General features: G+C 44.4%; 1 protein-coding gene across 7 annotated transcripts in view; it reads right to left on the bottom strand.

Moving 5' to 3' along the window:
* Window positions 1-5,033: 5,033 nt before the first annotated feature.
* The window catches only part of LOC147129439 (uncharacterized), a 17,639-nt gene continuing 4,894 nt past the window's right edge, over window positions 5,034-17,778 (bottom strand). The window contains exons 1-18 of one of the 7 annotated variants that reach the window (XR_015082509.1): window positions 11,643-11,800; window positions 11,392-11,571; window positions 11,128-11,321; window positions 10,528-10,594; window positions 10,226-10,284; window positions 9,956-10,123; window positions 9,549-9,777; window positions 8,938-9,468; window positions 8,457-8,845; window positions 7,907-8,348; window positions 7,787-7,817; window positions 7,552-7,684; window positions 7,385-7,445; window positions 7,037-7,303; window positions 6,828-6,897; window positions 6,703-6,761; window positions 5,422-5,635; window positions 5,034-5,354 (exon numbers count right to left, since the gene is read on the bottom strand). Coding sequence is in view for 1 of the 7 variants with exons in the window: in XM_086016309.1 (XP_085872435.1) it covers window positions 6,829-6,897; window positions 7,037-7,121; window positions 7,224-7,303; window positions 7,385-7,445; window positions 7,552-7,574 (318 nt within the window). In the remaining 6 variants the exon portion in view is untranslated. Of the gene's footprint in view, window positions 5,355-5,421; window positions 5,636-6,702; window positions 6,762-6,827; window positions 6,898-7,036; window positions 7,304-7,384; window positions 7,446-7,551; window positions 8,349-8,456; window positions 8,846-8,937; window positions 9,469-9,548; window positions 9,778-9,955; window positions 10,124-10,225; window positions 10,285-10,527; window positions 10,595-11,127; window positions 11,322-11,391; window positions 11,572-11,642; window positions 11,852-17,778 lie in introns of those variants that run through there. The other 6 variants (XM_086016309.1, XR_015082508.1, XR_015082503.1 and 3 more) reach the window with 6 other exon arrangements.

Here is a 17,778-nt window from a genome sequence, read left to right as displayed (position 1 = left end):
GTAAAAGTAATTCATAGAAAACACATCCCTCCCAATCTTTTCACCCCAACCACAGGTCCGCAACCCCCTGTGTATAGATAAAAAAAAAAAACGACCATGTAAAGTAAGGCGTTTGGGGTGGGGGAGAGACCATGTGGAGTAAGGTGTTTTTGGGGGTAAAAACCATGTATAGTAAGGTGTTTTTTTTGCAAAAAATACGAGCATGTACAGTAAGGTGTTTTTTTGGTGAAAAAAAGACTACCATGTATAGTAAGGTATAGTAAGGCAATTTTTTTCGAAAAACAGTGAAGGTGATAGTAAAGCGTTTTTTTGCGAAAAACGAGTTAAGGGTATAGTGAGGGTTTTTTTTATATATGAGGTCGGGGTAGTGTAAGGCAATTTTTTTCGAAAAATAGGGTAAGGTGATAGTAAAGCGTTTTTTTGTGAAAAACGAGGTAAGGGTATAGTAAGGGGTTTTTTTTTTATATGAGGTTGGAGTAGAGTAAGGTGTTTTTTTATTCGTAAAAAGGCGACCATGTACACACCAAAAAGTAAGCATTCGTGAGTGTATACACAAATGCATTGGACTTACATCTGTGGTTCTGTTTACTTGCATGCAATGCACAGACCTATGTGGGGCTTGAACCCACAAACTCTGACTCACAATCCATGGAACTATCCTCTGAGCCAGCTGGGGCCTGAAGGTCATTGTGTCTCCTCGTCCATATATATTTCAACAATCTGCCTTCCAGACCGTAAGAAGAGTACCAAAAGATTTTCTGCTCCAGTCCTGCAGTGGTTGAAGGAAGAGTGTGGCATAATGTGGATCCTGGCGACTTTTTAAAATAGGACCATACATTAGTGTCTATGCAAAGAGCTTAAAAATTAGAACACAAAAAAAAATTCAGAAAATTCATATACTATAGCACCCTAATACTGCTAACATTACAAACACATACTGCACAGTGAAGAGAATGACACTGTTAGGGTAGGTTGTGTGCATTGCACAGTTATTTGGTTAGGGTTAGTTGCATACATTGCACAGTTATTTGACTAGGATTAGTTGCATACATTGCACAGTTATTTGGTAAGGATTAGTTGCATACATCACATGGAAACACATTACATGACATTGTGTAATTTGAACCCTGGATCTCAGGTGGACAAATCCAAAGTCTTTCGTCTCAGCCAGCGGGTACCTGAGAGTAAAAGCCTTTCGCTGTCCATATATCTTTACCAATGGGGCACGTGTCAGCTTGGAAAAGACAAAAGGGCAGGTGGCGCTGGCACTTTCACTCCTCCCGTGGCCTGGTGGTCAGTCATGCGGAATGGTGACCTAATGTACCAGGGTTTGAATCCAGACACATCCCTTACAAAAGTGAGCTCAGGCTGGGCAGACTTGGATGGCTAGGACCAGCACAGCACAGGACAGTGTGAGCAGGACAGGAGCACATATGGCACAACCAAGCTTTGAACCAGAGTACTCAGGTGTACAAAGCCATGAGTCCAACCTCTCAGCCAGCTGAGAATTCTGAAGCCAAGCTGCTCCTTGTCAATGCATCTTTAACCGGACGTTTGTCAGCTTGGAAAAGACAAAAGCGCAGGTGGTGCTGTCACCCTCACTCCTCCCGTGGCCTGGTGGTCAGTAATGCAGGTTGGAGACCTAACGTACGAGGATTCGAATCCGGACACAGCCCTTACAAAAACGAGCTCAGGCTGGGCAGACTTGGATCATAAGCACAGGACAGTGTGAGCAGGACAGGAGCACGTAGCTGTTTTCAGCTAGGAAAAGTGAATGGCACAACCAAGCTTTGAACCGGAGTACTCAGGTGTACAAAGCCGTGAGTCTAACCTCTCAGCCAGCTGACAATTCTAAAGCCAAGCTGCTCCTTGTCAATGCATCTTTAATGGGACGTTTGTCGGCTTGAAAAAGACAAAAGCGCAGGTGGCGCTGTCACCTTCACTCCTCCCGTGGCCTGGTGGTCAGTAATGCCGGTTGGAGACCTAACGTACCTGGGTTCGAATCCAGACACATACCTTACAAAAGCTAGCTCAGGCTAGGCAGGCCGGACAGAAGAGTGTGAGTTAAGACCAAGCAGGCAGAAGGGACAGTGTAGGGGGTAGGGGTGTGGAAGGCAGGCAGGATAGGGGGGAGGAGTGTGGCAGGCAGGACAGAGGGAGAAGGCAGGTACAATAGAAGGGAGGAACCAGGCAGGATAGAAGGGAGGCGCTGGGCAGGCAGGACAGAGCGAGAAGGCAGGCAGTATAGAAGGGAGGCGCCGGGCAGGCAGGACAGAGCGAGAAGGCAGGAAGGAGCGAGGCAGGTGGGATAGAATGGAGAAGCCGGGCGGTCAGGACAGATAAAGAAGGCATGCAGGAAAGATGGCTGGAGCCCGGCAGGCAGGATAGCAGGGAGACAGACAGGCAGGATAGAAGGGAGCAGCCGGGCAGGCAGGACAGAGCGAGAAGGCAGGAAGGAGCGAGGCAGGCGGGATAGAATGGAGAAGCCGGGTGGTCAGGACAGATAAAGAAGGCATGCAGGAAAGATGGCTGGAGCCCGGCAGGCAGGATAGAGGGGAGGAGTGAGGCAGGCAGGCAGGCAGGATAGAGGGGAAGAGTCTAGCAGGGAGGACCCAGCCACTAGGGAGCCAGTATAAGTCAGGAGAAGGCTTCTTTTAGGCTTAAAAATATTAGGAGACCAGGAGTTGCCACTGGTCATTGAGGCTGCACATCTGCAGTCCTTCCTTTTCCCCCCCTACTTAATCCTGCACACTTTGTCCTCTCTGTCCACCACCCTTCTGTCCTCTCTGTCCACCACCCTTCTGTCCTGCCTGCCTTCTCGCTCTGTCCTGCCTGCCTGGCGCCTCCCTTCTATACTGTCTGCCTTCTCGCTCTGTCCTGCCTGCCCGGCGCCTCCCTTCAGTACTGTCTGCCTTCTCACTCTGCCCTGCCTGCCTGGCGCCTCCCTTCTATACTGTCCGCCTTCTCGCTCTGTCCTGCCTGCCCGGCGCCTCCCTTCAGTACTGCCTGCCTTCTCGCTCTGTCCTGCCTGCCACCTCCCTTCTCGCTCTGTCCTGCCTGCCCAGCACCTCCCTTCCATCCTGCCTGGCTCCTCCCTTCTATTGTACCTGCCTTCTCGCTCTGTCCTGCCTGCCACACTCCTCCCCCCTATCCTGCCTGCCTTCCACACCCCTACCCCCTACACTGTCCCTTCTGCCTGCTTGGTCTTAACTCACACTCTTCTGTCCGGCCTGCCTAGCCTGAGCTAGCTTTTGTAAGGTATGTGTCTGGATTCGAACCCAGGTACGTTAGGTCTCCAACCGGCATTACTGACCACCAGGCCACGGGAGGAGTGAAGGTGACAGCGCCACCTGCGCTTTTGTCTTTTTCAAGCCGACAAACGTCCCATTAAAGATGCATTGACAAGGAGCAGCTTGGCTTTAGAATTGTCAGCTGGCTGAGAGGTTAGACTCACGGCTTTGTACACCTGAGTACTCCGGTTCAAAGCTTGGTTGTGCCATTCACTTTTCCTAGCTGAAAACAGCTACGTGCTCCCGTCCTGCCTCGCCAGTGAGGGATGTGTCTGGATTCGAACCATGGTACATTAGGTCTCCAACCGGCATTACTGACCACCAGGCCACGGGAGGAGTGAAGGTGACAGCGCCACCTGCCCTTTTGTCTTTTCCAAGCTGACACGTGCCCCATTGGTAAAGATATATGGACAACGGAAGGCTTTCACTCTCAGGTACCCGCTGGCTGAGAGGAAAGACTTTGGGTTTGTTCACCTGAGATCTAGAGTTCAAACCCCACAATGTCATGTCATGTCATGTAATGTGTTTCCATGTGATGTATGCAACTCATCCTCACCAAGTAACTGTGCTATGTATGCAACTAACCCTAACCAATTAACTGTGCAATGCATACAACCTACCCTAACAGTGTCATTCTCTTCACTGTGCAGTATGTGTTCAGAATGTTAACAGGGTTAGGGTTCCATAGAATATGAGTTTGTTCTAATTTTTAAGCTCTTTGCATATACACTAATGTATGGTCCTATTTTAAAAAGTCGCCAGGATCCACATTCTGCCACTCTTCCTTCAACCACTGCAGGACTGGAGCAGAAAATCCTTTGGTGACCTTCAGGCCCCAGCTGGCTCAGAGGATAGTTACATGGATTGTGAATCAAAGGTTGTGGGTTCAAGCCCCACATAGGTCTGTGCATTGTATGCAAGCAAACCAAACCATATACACTCACATAATGAGTGTTTACTTTTTGGTGTATATTTAAAAAAAAACACCTTACTATACCCCTACCTCATTTTTTGCAAGAAAAAAATACACCTTACTATATACCCTTACCTCGTTTTTTGCAAAAAAATGGCCTTATGAAAAAATTGCCTTACTACCCTTTCCCCCTATTTTTACACACAAAAAGACACCTTACTATACCCTTCCTGTACATGGTAGTCTTTTTTTCACAAAAGCACACATTACTATACGTGGTCTTTTTTCCCCCAAAAAAACTCCTTACTCCACATGGTCTCTCCCCCACCCCAAACGCCTTACTTTACATGGTCGGGGTTTTTTTTTTTTTTCTATACACGAGGGGTTGCGGACCAGTGGTTGGGGTGAAAAGATTGGGAGGCAGATGCTTGACAATGTGTTTTCTATGAATTGCTTTTACACAAACAGTTAATGCTCTTTTATTTGACCATTGCAAACGTATGCAGTGACTGCTAACAAACAAAGAAGATTCGGATCTGACCGTGTCACTTTGTAATGTTAGCGGTGATATGAAATGCTCAAATATCAACATGTCACATACGTAACGAGAGCTAACAAAGGTCACAGGTGTCACAACGTTGAACGAAACATGCAATAATTACCATCCCAGATTTGGCATTTCATCGCTCCTAACTCATTTACTGACTTTAGCTCAATTGGCAAACAGGGTTGAGGCGCAGTCACCAGACTGCATTGATAAAAGGATGACAGACAACAGACAGACAAAAAGATCGATTGACACGACATTGTTAGACCCCTCTAAATCGAGATGGTTTATCCAATTCACAATTTTAATTCAAGTACAAAAGCATGTTAACATACAAAAAGGAAGCTTTACATGTCGCTTCAGACAAAAGAAAATACAAAAATGTCAAAACAGTATTTCAGAGAACAAGTTACTCCAACAAATCATTGTTGCCTTGACACACGGCTCAGTACAAAATGCTGTCAGTGTTAGTCAGTGCACACCCAGTGAGTTAGTGACAGAAAGGAGACAAACACACCAAGTGGAAGAAGAAAAACATACTCTCCCTATTGTTGCCGCATTGCCCTCCGAGCACCGTAGCGTCTGCACATCTCGTTGGGGAACTCTACGAAGATGAAAGACTCGTGACAGGCCTCGACATCCATGTTAACGTGTACGACTTTGATACTCACCTCAAGAGCAATCCGTTTCACTTTTGGGACAGTCACTTTGATTTTGACACATACTTCTGACCCTGTCGTGGTTCTCCCAGGTGGCTCTCGTACCTAGCGGCTTCTGCACCCTGCTGCTGCAACAGTTTTGTCACCTGACTGGCTGCTTGAGTGGTGAGTACTCCCAACTGGTGGTCCTTTGCACCATCCCACTCCACCGCTGCTGAGTAACAGTCTAATGCAGAAGGGGGAGAATTTGAATCATACTTAAGAACGACAACTTGTCATGGCCAAAAATGTTATGTCGACTGCAGGCTCTCCGATGGCCGAGTGGGACAATGCGAGGCGGACACATCCGACTGACTTTTGACCCATCTGGCTCCTTCACCATGCACAACTGCAAAAACAAACCTCAATAGTTGTGTGCAGGTCACTTCATTTGTACATGGTCGTTCTTTTTCCACCCCCAAAAACACCTTACTACACAGTTTACTCAAAAGCCTTACTTTACATGGTCTTTTTTTTTTTTTTTTTTTCTATACACGGGGGGTTGTGGACCTGAGGTTGGGGTGAAAAGATTGGGAGGCAACTGCTTGGCAACAATGTGGGTGTTTTCTCTATTGCTTTCACACATAGTTGATGCTATTTTATTTGAGCATTCCAAACGTATTCAGTGACTGCCAACTAGCAAAGAAGATTTCTGGTATGACCGTGTCACTTTGTATTGTTAGCGGTGCTATGAAATGCTCATATATCAACATGTCACATACGTAACGAGCGCTAACAAAAGGTGGTGTCACAACGTTCAACGAAACATGCAATAATTACCATTTCAGATTTTACATTTCATCGCGCCAAACTCATTTACTGACTTTAGCTCAATTGACAAACAGGGTTGAGGCTCAGTCGAAATGCAGTCACCTGACTGAGCCAAAACCAGACTGCATTGATAAAAGGATGACAGACACACAAAAAGATCAATTGACACGACACTGTTAGACCCCTCTAAAATGGGATGCTCATCCCAAGGGGTTAATCCAATTCACAATTTTAATTCAAGTATAAAAGCATGTTCAGAACATACAAAAAGGAAGCTTTACATGTCGCTTCAGACAAAAGAAAATACAAACATGTCAAAACAATATTTTAGAAAACACGTTACTCCAACAAATCATTGTTGCCTTGACACACAACTCAGTACAAAATGCTGTTAGTGTTAGTCAGTGCACACCCAGTGAGTTAGTGAATGAGAGACGACAAACCCACACACACAAAGTGGAAGAAAAAAAAAAAATACTCTACCTATTGTTGACGCTTTGCCCTCCGAGCACCGTAGCGTCTGCACCTCTCGTTGGGGACCGCTACCAAGAAGAAAGAACATAACAGGCCTTGACATCCATGTTAACGTGTACGACTTTGATACTAACCTCAAAAGGCGAGCAGTTCATCTTGAAGCCTTCGTTCCGCTTTTTCATCACACCGATGCCCTTCTGAGCCCTGCGAAGAGAGAAGGGGAGGGGGACATTGAGTGCCACTTGATTCTATATTTGCCTTGCATCCAGCTCCTCTTCCAAAGTTGCTAAACAAGCACACAAACAGTTTTACTTTTGTAACTGTCACTTTGATTTTGACATACTTCTGACCCTGTTGTGGTTCTCCCAGGTGACTCTCGTACCAAGCGGCTTCTGCACCCTGCGGCTGCAACAGCAACAGAGGCTATACTGTAGTTGGACGTCACAAACTCATTTCATTGCGGGTTAGCCCCATCCGGCTCATTGTTCATCCTGCAAAACAGTCAGTACAAGCAGGTGTGCGTTTGTCACCAGATTGGCTGCTTGAGTGGTGAGTACGCCCAACTGGTGGTTCTTTGCACCATCCCACTACGCTGCTGCTCAGTAACAGTCTTAAGCAGATGGGGGGATATGAATCATACAACAAATCATGCCAGAATTCTTATGAAGGTTCACGTCGACCGCAGGCTCACCACTGGCCGATGGGAGGCGGACATCGAGCTGACTTTTGACCCATCTGGCTCCTTCTCCACCCTGCAACAAGTCAAGCGCATTTGTAGTGAGGGACCAATCCCCTTCCAGTATGGCCAGGCTGCCAAGTGGGCAGCATTTCACACAATGTGGGATTCTACGATGTTACCTCAATACAAAACGAGACTCCATTTCCTGAGAGGAAACGTTTCAGCTCGGCTGTTGTCCCAGACACTCGCTGCAGAATCCACACGGCAAAAGGCTTGCCCACGTCTGTCGGATGCTGCCTGGTGCCGGCCTCTCTGCCCATCCCACAACGTGCACAAAGTGAATAAAGAGGGGAATGAGGTTGGACAAGCAGGACAGGTGGGACTCATGACTTTTGGACCACAATTCATAGGTACTTGTTCACTGGCCTCATGTCCCATCACTCATCTGCCGCAACAAAAAACAGATTTGTTTTGTGCCAGTCACTTCTGGACAAATCAGCCCTACAACACAGACTAGCAAGACCTCTCAAGTACCCCTTTGGCCGGGATTTTCCTTCCATCCAGCTCCTCTCCCAGAAGCACCAACGCACAACATGACACTTTTGCTCATTGCCATGATATTGCCACACATTTGCACTTTTATGTGCATCCACCGGACGTGGTGGGCTCCGTCCCGAGCTCCTCCATCCTGCAACGACAAGTGTATTCGTGGAGCCCTTCAAGCAAACCCAAGGTGGACCAAGGTTCGTGACACCACCACCACCTCGTGAAGTGAGCGCAGGCGGCAACAGTTCACACAATGTCAACTCAAACAGCATTTCACAAGAATTCAACATGACAGTCAGATGCCTTCAGGGAAGCCGTTTTTCCTCAGGACATGGCTCGCTTGCTCGCTGGGTGGGTCTGTCGACGCACAAGAGTCCAGAGCGACGCCTCTCGGGGAAGTGGTCCACCTCAGATTTTGTCCCGGTTACGGCTGCAGAATCCACACAGCAAAAGCGTCAGAAATAAAACAGATTAGCCTAGATGTATGTCACTTGCTTATTTGATTGGAGCGTCGGCTTAGCCTGTTCCCCTCACTCACGCGTCCTTTTGTCCCATCCGGCTCATCGCCCAGCCTGCCAAAAGCATAACCTGCTATTAGTTGCGTGCTGCTCACTTCATTGTGTGCGCATGACTTCCCTCGTGCGGCCATTGTTGCTGCCTCTCGGTCCGTCCCACTCCACTGCTGCCCTGCAAGTAATCAACAAGGGGGCGAGGTGGGGCGGGGGGGGGGGGGGGGGAACATGACTGAAAGGGAAAAATGTGAAGCAAAACAAGCAAAGACATGACTTGCACAGCCGAAGATCTGCTGAAGGTTTGAGTCAGCTAACGGCCGATCGGGCGAGACGAAGGCGCTCCAGCAGTTGTAGGTGGCGACTGGGGCTTAGCCGCGACTCAGCTGGACAGTCGGACGGCAAATACGATGCCCTGCTGTTGGGCCAAAAACAAAAATGGGCATGTTTGGGCCACATTGCTAAGCCCGACACTTGTCTGATTGAATGGCATTTGTCGGCTTTCCTTACCTGACTTTTGAACCATCCGACTCGTCCGCCAAAAGGAAGAAAACAAATATTGGTTATGTACGGTCACTTCATTTGTCGAGGTACTCCTTACCCTGGGTCCAGTGCCTCTGGTTTCCGCTCACCTCCCCAACCCTGAAACACACTTTCATATTTAGTGATGCACGTAACCTTTTTCAGACTTGTACAAGCCAGCTTTCCAATCGACCTCCTCAAACAACAAAAAGCTGCTCTGGATCCAGACAAGCCAAAGAACCAGCTGACCAACTCCAAGATTCCTTGCCAAAGAGCACTCAACCTTACAGACACGTGTCCAACCATCGACTCAAAAACATTGTCTATCAGACCTTTCTAAGATCGATCAACCGGCAACAGCAACAATGCTCCCAACCTACGCGCAACCAAGGCAAATCACAAAGCTCACTACTCTGCACCCTCCTGTTCTACATTTACAGGCGACCCTTGAACAGATCATACTCATGTGTGCCGCTTGATGCTTCATTTGGGGAACTGCTCCTCTTCTTCATCCGGGCCCTGCAACCAAAAAAAAAAAAAAACAACAACACTATTGTAGTTGTGCCCCTTGCTTATCAAATTGCCATGTGCTTTGTTACCTCTGCCAAGCTTTTCGATTCGTCAGGCTCCTCTTTGACCCTACAAAGCTGCTTTTGTGCATTTCGGGTCTTCACACTGCTCTCGTTGTCTTTGGTGTATCCCGTCCCAAGCAGCTTCTTCACACTGCAATCGAAATATATATTTTGCACGCATGTCATTTGTGTCTTTGGTTTCTCACCCTCGTCTGGTGGATCTCGGTGCCTCTCGCTCATCCCACTCCAACGCCACCTTGGAACATAACCCACAAGAAAACACAGGGTACAGTACAACAATTACAGGTTTGAGAACAAACTCAACTTGCATGTTCACAGGAAACATACATAAAAGATAAAAGTTTTAGTGTTGATCACTATGACTGAGTGCACCCTAAAGCCACCACACTGCACATTAGCTCCTTGACGCTTACATTTGTTTGAAGAAGAAAAAAAAAAAGAAGCTTTTCCTCCCGCTCAGCTGGAGCAACCTTTCAGTGTAGACAGTGAACATGTCACTTCGGCTCACAAAACAATTTCTGTTGAGGCATCGATGAAGTTTGCACATTTGGACAGCCTGTCCCCTTCCAATTAGACTAAGACTAAAAAAAAAAAGAAATCAGTTCAAACAAGATGGAATCAACTTGTACACAGTTCCATCCATAAATGTCAAACAAGCTGAAACTTTACACAATTATTTTTACCTGGTGTGAGGTCCACCTGCTTGCTTTGTATTGAAGGAGCCCTGCCTTCATATTTAGTTCTGCAAACAATCAACAGAAATTACGTTTATAACTGAACATGCGAATGTTGTAATAATGACAGATACTCGCTAGAGCGACAGTTTCGAAAGAAAATACATGTGAGTGTTTGCTTCCGAAAATACATTGTGGTTGACGACAGTGAATTAGCATCTAACCGAATTCGTGAAATGTATTGAAAGATACTTGTCATTGGCACAGGTACACATTAAGACCATTCATGCTTTAATTTTAACACAACTTACCTCAGGTTTGCAGTCCAAAATTACAGCATGAGGCTAGCTTTGCCGTCCAAATCGGATGAAGTGTCCCCTCCGACAGGAAACCGAAGAAATTAATGCTTGCAAAAGGTTTCTTTTTGTTTTTTTTAACCGGCAGCGGAAGAATACAGTCTGGATTTTTGACCATTTGGAGCGGGAAGGGTTTAAATGAAAATTCGTGACAATTGCCGTGAAAGGGTACACAAAACCACAATCACAAGTTTGCAAAACATTCATACCACCTGAAAGAAAATGCACCATATTCAATAAAACCCCCAAACAATTTGTTAAACAAAGAACCATTACAGTTCAATTGCCGAGTACGAAGGCATTGTCACTGACAACAATGAAACAAACAAAAACAAAACAAAACAAAACAAAAAGCTGGCCAGCATTAAAACAAACCAAAATAATTTGAAATCATAGCAAAACAAACAAAGAGGACAATGTGCTAAATCAAGCGAAGGGAAGTTAATTGAGATTGCTGTGCTCAAACGCTGTTGCGTGCCTCAAGTGCGCAAATCCTTCAACAAACAAAATTTCATCGGCCAAAAATTACAAACATTTGCTCGTGCGCTCGCTCACCTGAGAAAACGCCAAGCGGGCGGGCGGGTGGCGGGCGGTCGCCATCTTGCCGCACCCGTGCACTGCACGCGACGATTCCCCTTCTGCACACCTGTTCAAAATCACCAGCAGGCCTCCCGTCACGTGCACCAATCCAAGCCAATCTTTTGTTTCTGCTTGTTCAAACGAAGTTGCGTCCCTCAAGTGTGCAAATCCTTCAACAAACAAAATGTCATTGGCCAAACGGCCAAAAAACGACAAACATTTCCTCGTGTGCGCACTTACCCGAGAAAACGCCAAGCGGGCGGTCGCCATCTTGCCGCACCTGTGCACTGCACGCGACGATTCCCCCTTCTACACACCTGTTCCAAATCACCAGCAGGCCTCACGTCACGTGCACCAATCCAAGCCAATCTTTTGTTTCTGCTTGTTCAAACGAAGTTCCGTCCCTCAAGTGTGCAAATCCTACAACAGACAAAATGGCATTGTGAGAAACGGCCCAAAAAAGACACACATTTCCTCGTGTGCTCACTTACCCGAGAAAACGCCCAAGCGGGCGGTCGATCGTCATTTTGCCGCACCTGTGCGATGCACTCGACGAATGCCGTTTGCACACCTGTTCCAAATCACCGGCAGGCTTCACGTCACCTGCACCAATGGAAACCAGCCTTCTTCGTCTGTTTGTTGATCGGCACTTTGCACACTAGCGCCACCTGGTGACGCGTCATGATGACTGCTTGCCTCACTGTGGAATGGAAATCGTTGCTTCTGGTCAGTACGAGAAATTATGTCGGGACAACTACAGGGAATCCCAAAATAAATAGACGAGCCGTTTTTCCATTTGTGTCCCGTGCTGCATTCGATTTTCTGTCGTAGAAATAAAATAAATAAGTAAAAACGGGTGCTTGTCTCTTTTGGTCATTGCATATTATAAAGTCAAAAACATTTTTGATTTTCAATTTTTAATTCTTAAACGAAAATATGTACATGCATGCGTGCGTGCGTGCATACATATATAGTTATTTATTTATTATAATGTGTTTATTTATTTATGTTGGTAGTGGAGCAGAAGTGGCCAAAATGTACGTTATCACCCAGGCGGACACACTTCTATTTGCTGGCTTTTGATCGGACCTGAAATGTTCGGCTCTTTTCCGCTGTCAATTGTATATAGTGCTAAATGTTAATTTATTGATGAACACTTGTGTATTATGGCCTTTTATTACAATACAATTTTATTTATATAGCGCATTTCATAGAGCTGCGACAAAGCACTTTACAAACAATACAATAAATTAAAAAAACAATTTGAAGTCTGGGCGAGATGATTGTTATGGTGGAGACTCATTGCATGCGCTAACCTGCGCAACCCTACTCTATTTGATTTTCGTATTACTCCATTATCGATACCGCTTATCCTCACAAGGGTCGCGGGGCGTGCTGGAGCCTATCCCAGTTTACTTCGGGCAGTTGGCGGGGGACACCCTGAATTGGTTGCCAGCCAATCGCAGGGCACACGGAGACAAACATCTGCACTCACTCACACCTAGGGGCAATTTAGAGAGTCCAATCAACCTACCATGCATGTTTTTGGAAGGTGGGAGGAAACCGGAGAACCCGGAGAAAACCCACGCAGACCTGGGGAGAACATGCAACATGCAACTCCCACACAAGGAGGCCGGAGCCGAGATCGAACCCACGACCTCTGAACTGTGAGGCGGACGTGATAACCGGTCGGCGGACGTGCTAACCGGTCGCCCACCGTGCCGCCCATTTTCGTTTTACTGTAATATCAAAATACCAAAATTGAAATACAGCTTGATTTTCTAGTTTGGTGTCTGGAACGAGGAAGGACAAGTCTAAACATTGTTTTATTTTCCATTTTTTATTCCAAAACCAAAATAGAATACAGCACGTGACACAAATCGAAATACGGCAGGTATATTTGTTTTAGATTCCTGGAAGTTGTCACGAAAGGATTTCTCCTAGTGACCAGCAGATGGTGACAGCGTAGCGCTTGAAGACGATATCCATCCATCCATCCATCCATTATCTGTACCGCTTATCCTCACAAGGGTCGCGGGGCGTGCTGGAGCCTATCCCAGCTGTCTTCGGGCAGTAGGAGGGGGACACCCTGAATTGGTTGCCAGCCAATCGCAGGGCACTGAAGACGATATCGTCAACTGTATTGTAACCTGGAAAAAATTGTAGGTATCCTCTGTTAAAGAAATAATAATAATAATAATAATAATAATAATAATAATAATAATAATAATAATAATAATAATAAAAGAAAAGTAATCAAAACAAATAAAACTTTAATGAAAACTAATTAACGAATATCAGAAAAGCTTTTGAATTATGGTTGAACAGCTTTATTTGAAAAATGACATCATAAACTCATGAAACAAGCCTGGACAAAAATGGTGGTACTCTGAGAAAAGATTGAAATTAGCACAATTTGTCAAACACGGTTTTCTTTCCATTTGAATTGAGGCTTCTCCCATACAGTCATACAGATTCTTTGACCTACGGTAGATAGATAACATTGCTTGTCAAATGCCTTTGCGATCTCCTGTCCAGTAGGTGGCGATATTCACCAAGGAGATGTAAGCCGCCCAAAACAAGACTACCCCAAAGCTGATGTCCACAATGGAAGAGTGATGGCTTCACATATGGGGCGAGATTTGTCTCAAAATTATGCATCCGTGATTTTCAGATCCACAAACATTTGTGATTTTCACAAATGTATTTAATACATACGAGTGATACGACTGTAATTTGTTTACCCCAAGCTTGTTTGTGCCTCGACATGAAGACGCTCTTCTTTGCCTTCTCTTTGTCCGCTGCTACAGCGGCGTCGAGTTGGCTGCAGAAGAACGCCTTACTTGTACATGAAACATCCAAATCGCTGTTATGTTATGAAAGCGACTTCAATCCCGCCCCGCTCCTTTCAGCATGACTCCCTCTCCCGTATACCGCTCCCTAATTTTAGAGGTCACATAAATAAATAAAATAAATAAATTAATTAAGTTGCATTTTCCTCATCTATTGAATAGTTTGTCGCCCCCCTCTCCTCAAAGGCTTTCTATTTTCTCGACATTTTTTTTCCTACTGCAGGGCTTTTGCCCTTTTTCAGTTGGGCGCACCAGCACAGGATCTGGTTGCACCTTTTTTTAGTGTGGTACAGCATGACCACATTTGCTGATGTATAGTCTCAGTTGGCATATAGTTTTGTATGTAAAGATTGACAGTGACTCAATATGTATTTGCAAAATATTTTGCTGCAATGAGAACTTTGTTTTGCAACAAGCAGCTGACAGGTCGATTACTTTATATAACTTGAAAATGAGACAAAATGGAAACAATAGTAAACAAATATTTTTATAACATAAAAACTTGAACACATGATTATCATTTTTAACACCTTGGAACAATTGAACATGAAAACATTTAACTTTTTTTTTTTTTTTTTTTACATGCCACTGTTATTTTTATTTATATCCAGGACTTGACAAAAGTCTTCGGGCACCAAAGATTTTTAATTTTTTATTTAAGCCTTTGGGGACTGGGTAGTATAACATACCACAATGTTTGACATCCCAACCTATAGAATGAAGGATCGAAGCATGATAAAGGCCTATTGTCATTGTTTTGATTTTTGTAGTTATTAAAAATGTAATGCATTGATGCACTTATTTCTGTACGAATGTGAAGCGCTCGACTGTATTCGAACGCAAGGGTTGTCAATGTTTAATGTGACGTTCCCCCGTTTGAACCAGCGATCGCTGCTAGTTAAATTCGACGTGGCAACACCCAGACTCGGATATTCCGAGAGGACCGATTTACCATGAAGCGCGTCACACGGGCTTATTCCGCCTTGTGCGCGCAGTCTGACAGACGGACACAATGGGAACACCTTTGCTGTTTGCGCGATTGAAATGTCAGCCTCCAGTGTGGGAATGTCTTGGAAACGGCATGACGTTTGTGTCCAAAAGAAATACGGTTGTCCGCACAAACGACAATTCACATGCAGAGTAAATGATAAACGCATTCACAACATTAAGAAAAACACATGTGAAAATCACCAATATTTGTGGATCTGAAAAAGACGTGAACATTTCGGATGCATTTGTGTGACAAATTTTGAGGCAAATCTCTCCCATTTTGAGGCAAATCTCTCCCCATGTTCACCTGCTGCTGGTCGTCTACCTGTACATCTCAACATCAACATATTCTTCAAAGGTACTGCATGCTGCTGGTTCCTTCCATTTTCTTCTATGTAGCATTATGCCTCTGGTGGCTTGAGAGGGTCAAAACATTCGGGACACCGGCACAGTCTAATGACACCAGATGTTGTTATTTTATACACATATTTTTAGTTTAAATCGCGTCTGTTAGACCTACTTGAAAAAATATGTAAGTACATTAAAATATACAGTATATTTTTATTGTGTACATTTTTACTCATTTTGCAATACTTTAATGTTTAAAATGAATGAATGTGATTTCCCTTTATTAAAGAAATCATTATTTTTTCCTCAATTCAAAAGAGTTCTCAGGTGTCTAAAGGAAGGTTTATACTTACATTCACAACCTGGGGCTTTGTGACTACAGGTAGGGCTGCTCAGTGTTGCTAACTTAGTATCTTTTTTGCAAAAATGTTGTGATTTTTTAACCCCTCTTTGATTAAAAAAAAGCAAGTAGCAAGTTATTACAAGTTATTATGGTTAAATAAAATTAATGAAAAATCTAAAACTGAAATAAAATAAAAATACTGTGACAAAAATGAAAATGGTAGTCCCCCCGTCTGGGTTGAGACTGCAAATGAAGCCTCTGGTGAGCACCCATGAAGATGATTGTAGAGGCAACTTTAAAAGACAGAGCTGTCAAATTGTATGTTGTCAATAAATGTCGTGTGCTGGGGCATGACGTTGCCACTTGCCAGACAGAAAGAGCCTCCAACCCCAACATCAACAATTTAGCCAAACCTTCGAGTATGCGATGTACAGGTGCAGCCACCACCACATCCAAACCAAATTTACCAGTGTGTGCGTGAAAAAAGATTAACGAGAAGAAACTACGACCAATCGCCACCAAAATTCACATGCACATCTCAACCTGTGCCCACATACATTTCTTAAAATATCAAAACAAATCGCCTCACTATTGAATGGACATTAAGTGTTTTCCCCTTAGATTGCGCACATATGAAGAAGAAAATTGCAATGTCCATAAAATCTCAAATATTGGTGCGATCCTTTAGATATTGACAAAAAAGTCTTAAACTCCTGCCAGGCCGAATTTGCTTCTGTTGGCGACAGAAAGGTTTCGTTCGCCTTCTGAAAATCATAAAAAAAAACGGGTTTTGACGCCCACCCAAATGTAAAGCGATCGACGAAAAAAACTGTCCACCCCTTGTTCACCTCTAGCTGTTGCCATGGTTACAATGCACGCACATCGCAGTCGTTTAGCATTCTGAAAATAGCTTCACATTTAAACGCAGATTTACTGTTTTTTTCCCGTGTCCTCGTAAATAGTTAACTTTATAATAATAAACAGAAGAAAATAATCATGCAACACCCTCGATTGCTCCCTGCGTGCTGTTTAAAGGTTTATTTACCGTAACATCGATGCTAATTTTGGTTGTATGATAGCATTTAGCTAGCGGACGTTCGTTGTTTAATCACTTGTTTTACACGCCAGTGTTGCGTGGAACAATAGCTTGGAGTGACAATTAAACAATTTGAAGTTAGAACTTTTGCGTCTTACTTCTCGAAGTGGTTGAAAAGTGCCCTGCCCTGAGATAATCTTGAATGTAGTTGATCGATGATAACACTACAAGTTAATTTGCCTGAATTCAGATGACTACTACCCTTTGACTATTGTACACAGATGTGTGTATTGTACATACATATTTGACAAGATCGATATCATACCTCTGGTCAGCAGTCTTCCTGTTAACGTTTCTAAGGATCCAAATCTCCAATCACACGCAATTTCCCGCATACTCGCCTGCCTGTCTAAAGTTTAAGTTTACTTTTCCATCGCTACAAATAGTTAAAATTCACTTAAAACTTGTAGTTGCGTAAACTATCAAAATCTTTACACACACGAGCTGCATTCGCAAAGACGCAGCACGCCCCGCCGCATGGGATTGTGGTGTGGGATATACTACTATTTTTAGCCCCATTTTCGGAGCACACTATTGTCAACAAAAACAATACAGAACCCAATTTCATGGTTGTATTTTTATGCAAAAGGGATCACATTTTATTTTTCAAACCAGCTAAAATTGTTTGTTGTTTTCAGATTTGAGTTTCAAAACGGATTCGAAATATAATACACAGAAGGTCCCTAAATTATAGGATTGGTTTAATTAAATTTCTTTAATGTAATCTTAATATACTATTGTATTATTTGCGTAGTGTTTAATTTGACGGCATTGCTTCTAGTACATGTTGATGTTTTTATGTCCAATCAGCAGCCATGTCAATTTCATGGGCCCGGGCCGTTCAGAATCACTGGTCGCGCTGGCCGACCGATGTCAATTATATTAGAAGAGGGACTGTTTAAAAATTCAACCACGATGGTCCTATGTTTTGTCAGCATTGTCTGTCCGCTTATGGTTGGTCTGAACAAACCACTTCGGTTCAGCAATGTTCTTGAGAT

This window comes from Filicampus tigris, chromosome 19, assembly GCF_054856515.1.
Source record: "Filicampus tigris isolate MCC_2025a chromosome 19, RoL_Ftig_1.0, whole genome shotgun sequence".
NCBI classification, from domain to species: Eukaryota; Metazoa; Chordata; class Actinopteri; order Syngnathiformes; family Syngnathidae; genus Filicampus; species Filicampus tigris.
Note: the sequence above shows the minus strand (reverse complement) of the source record. Positions and strands in the feature narration are given on the sequence as shown.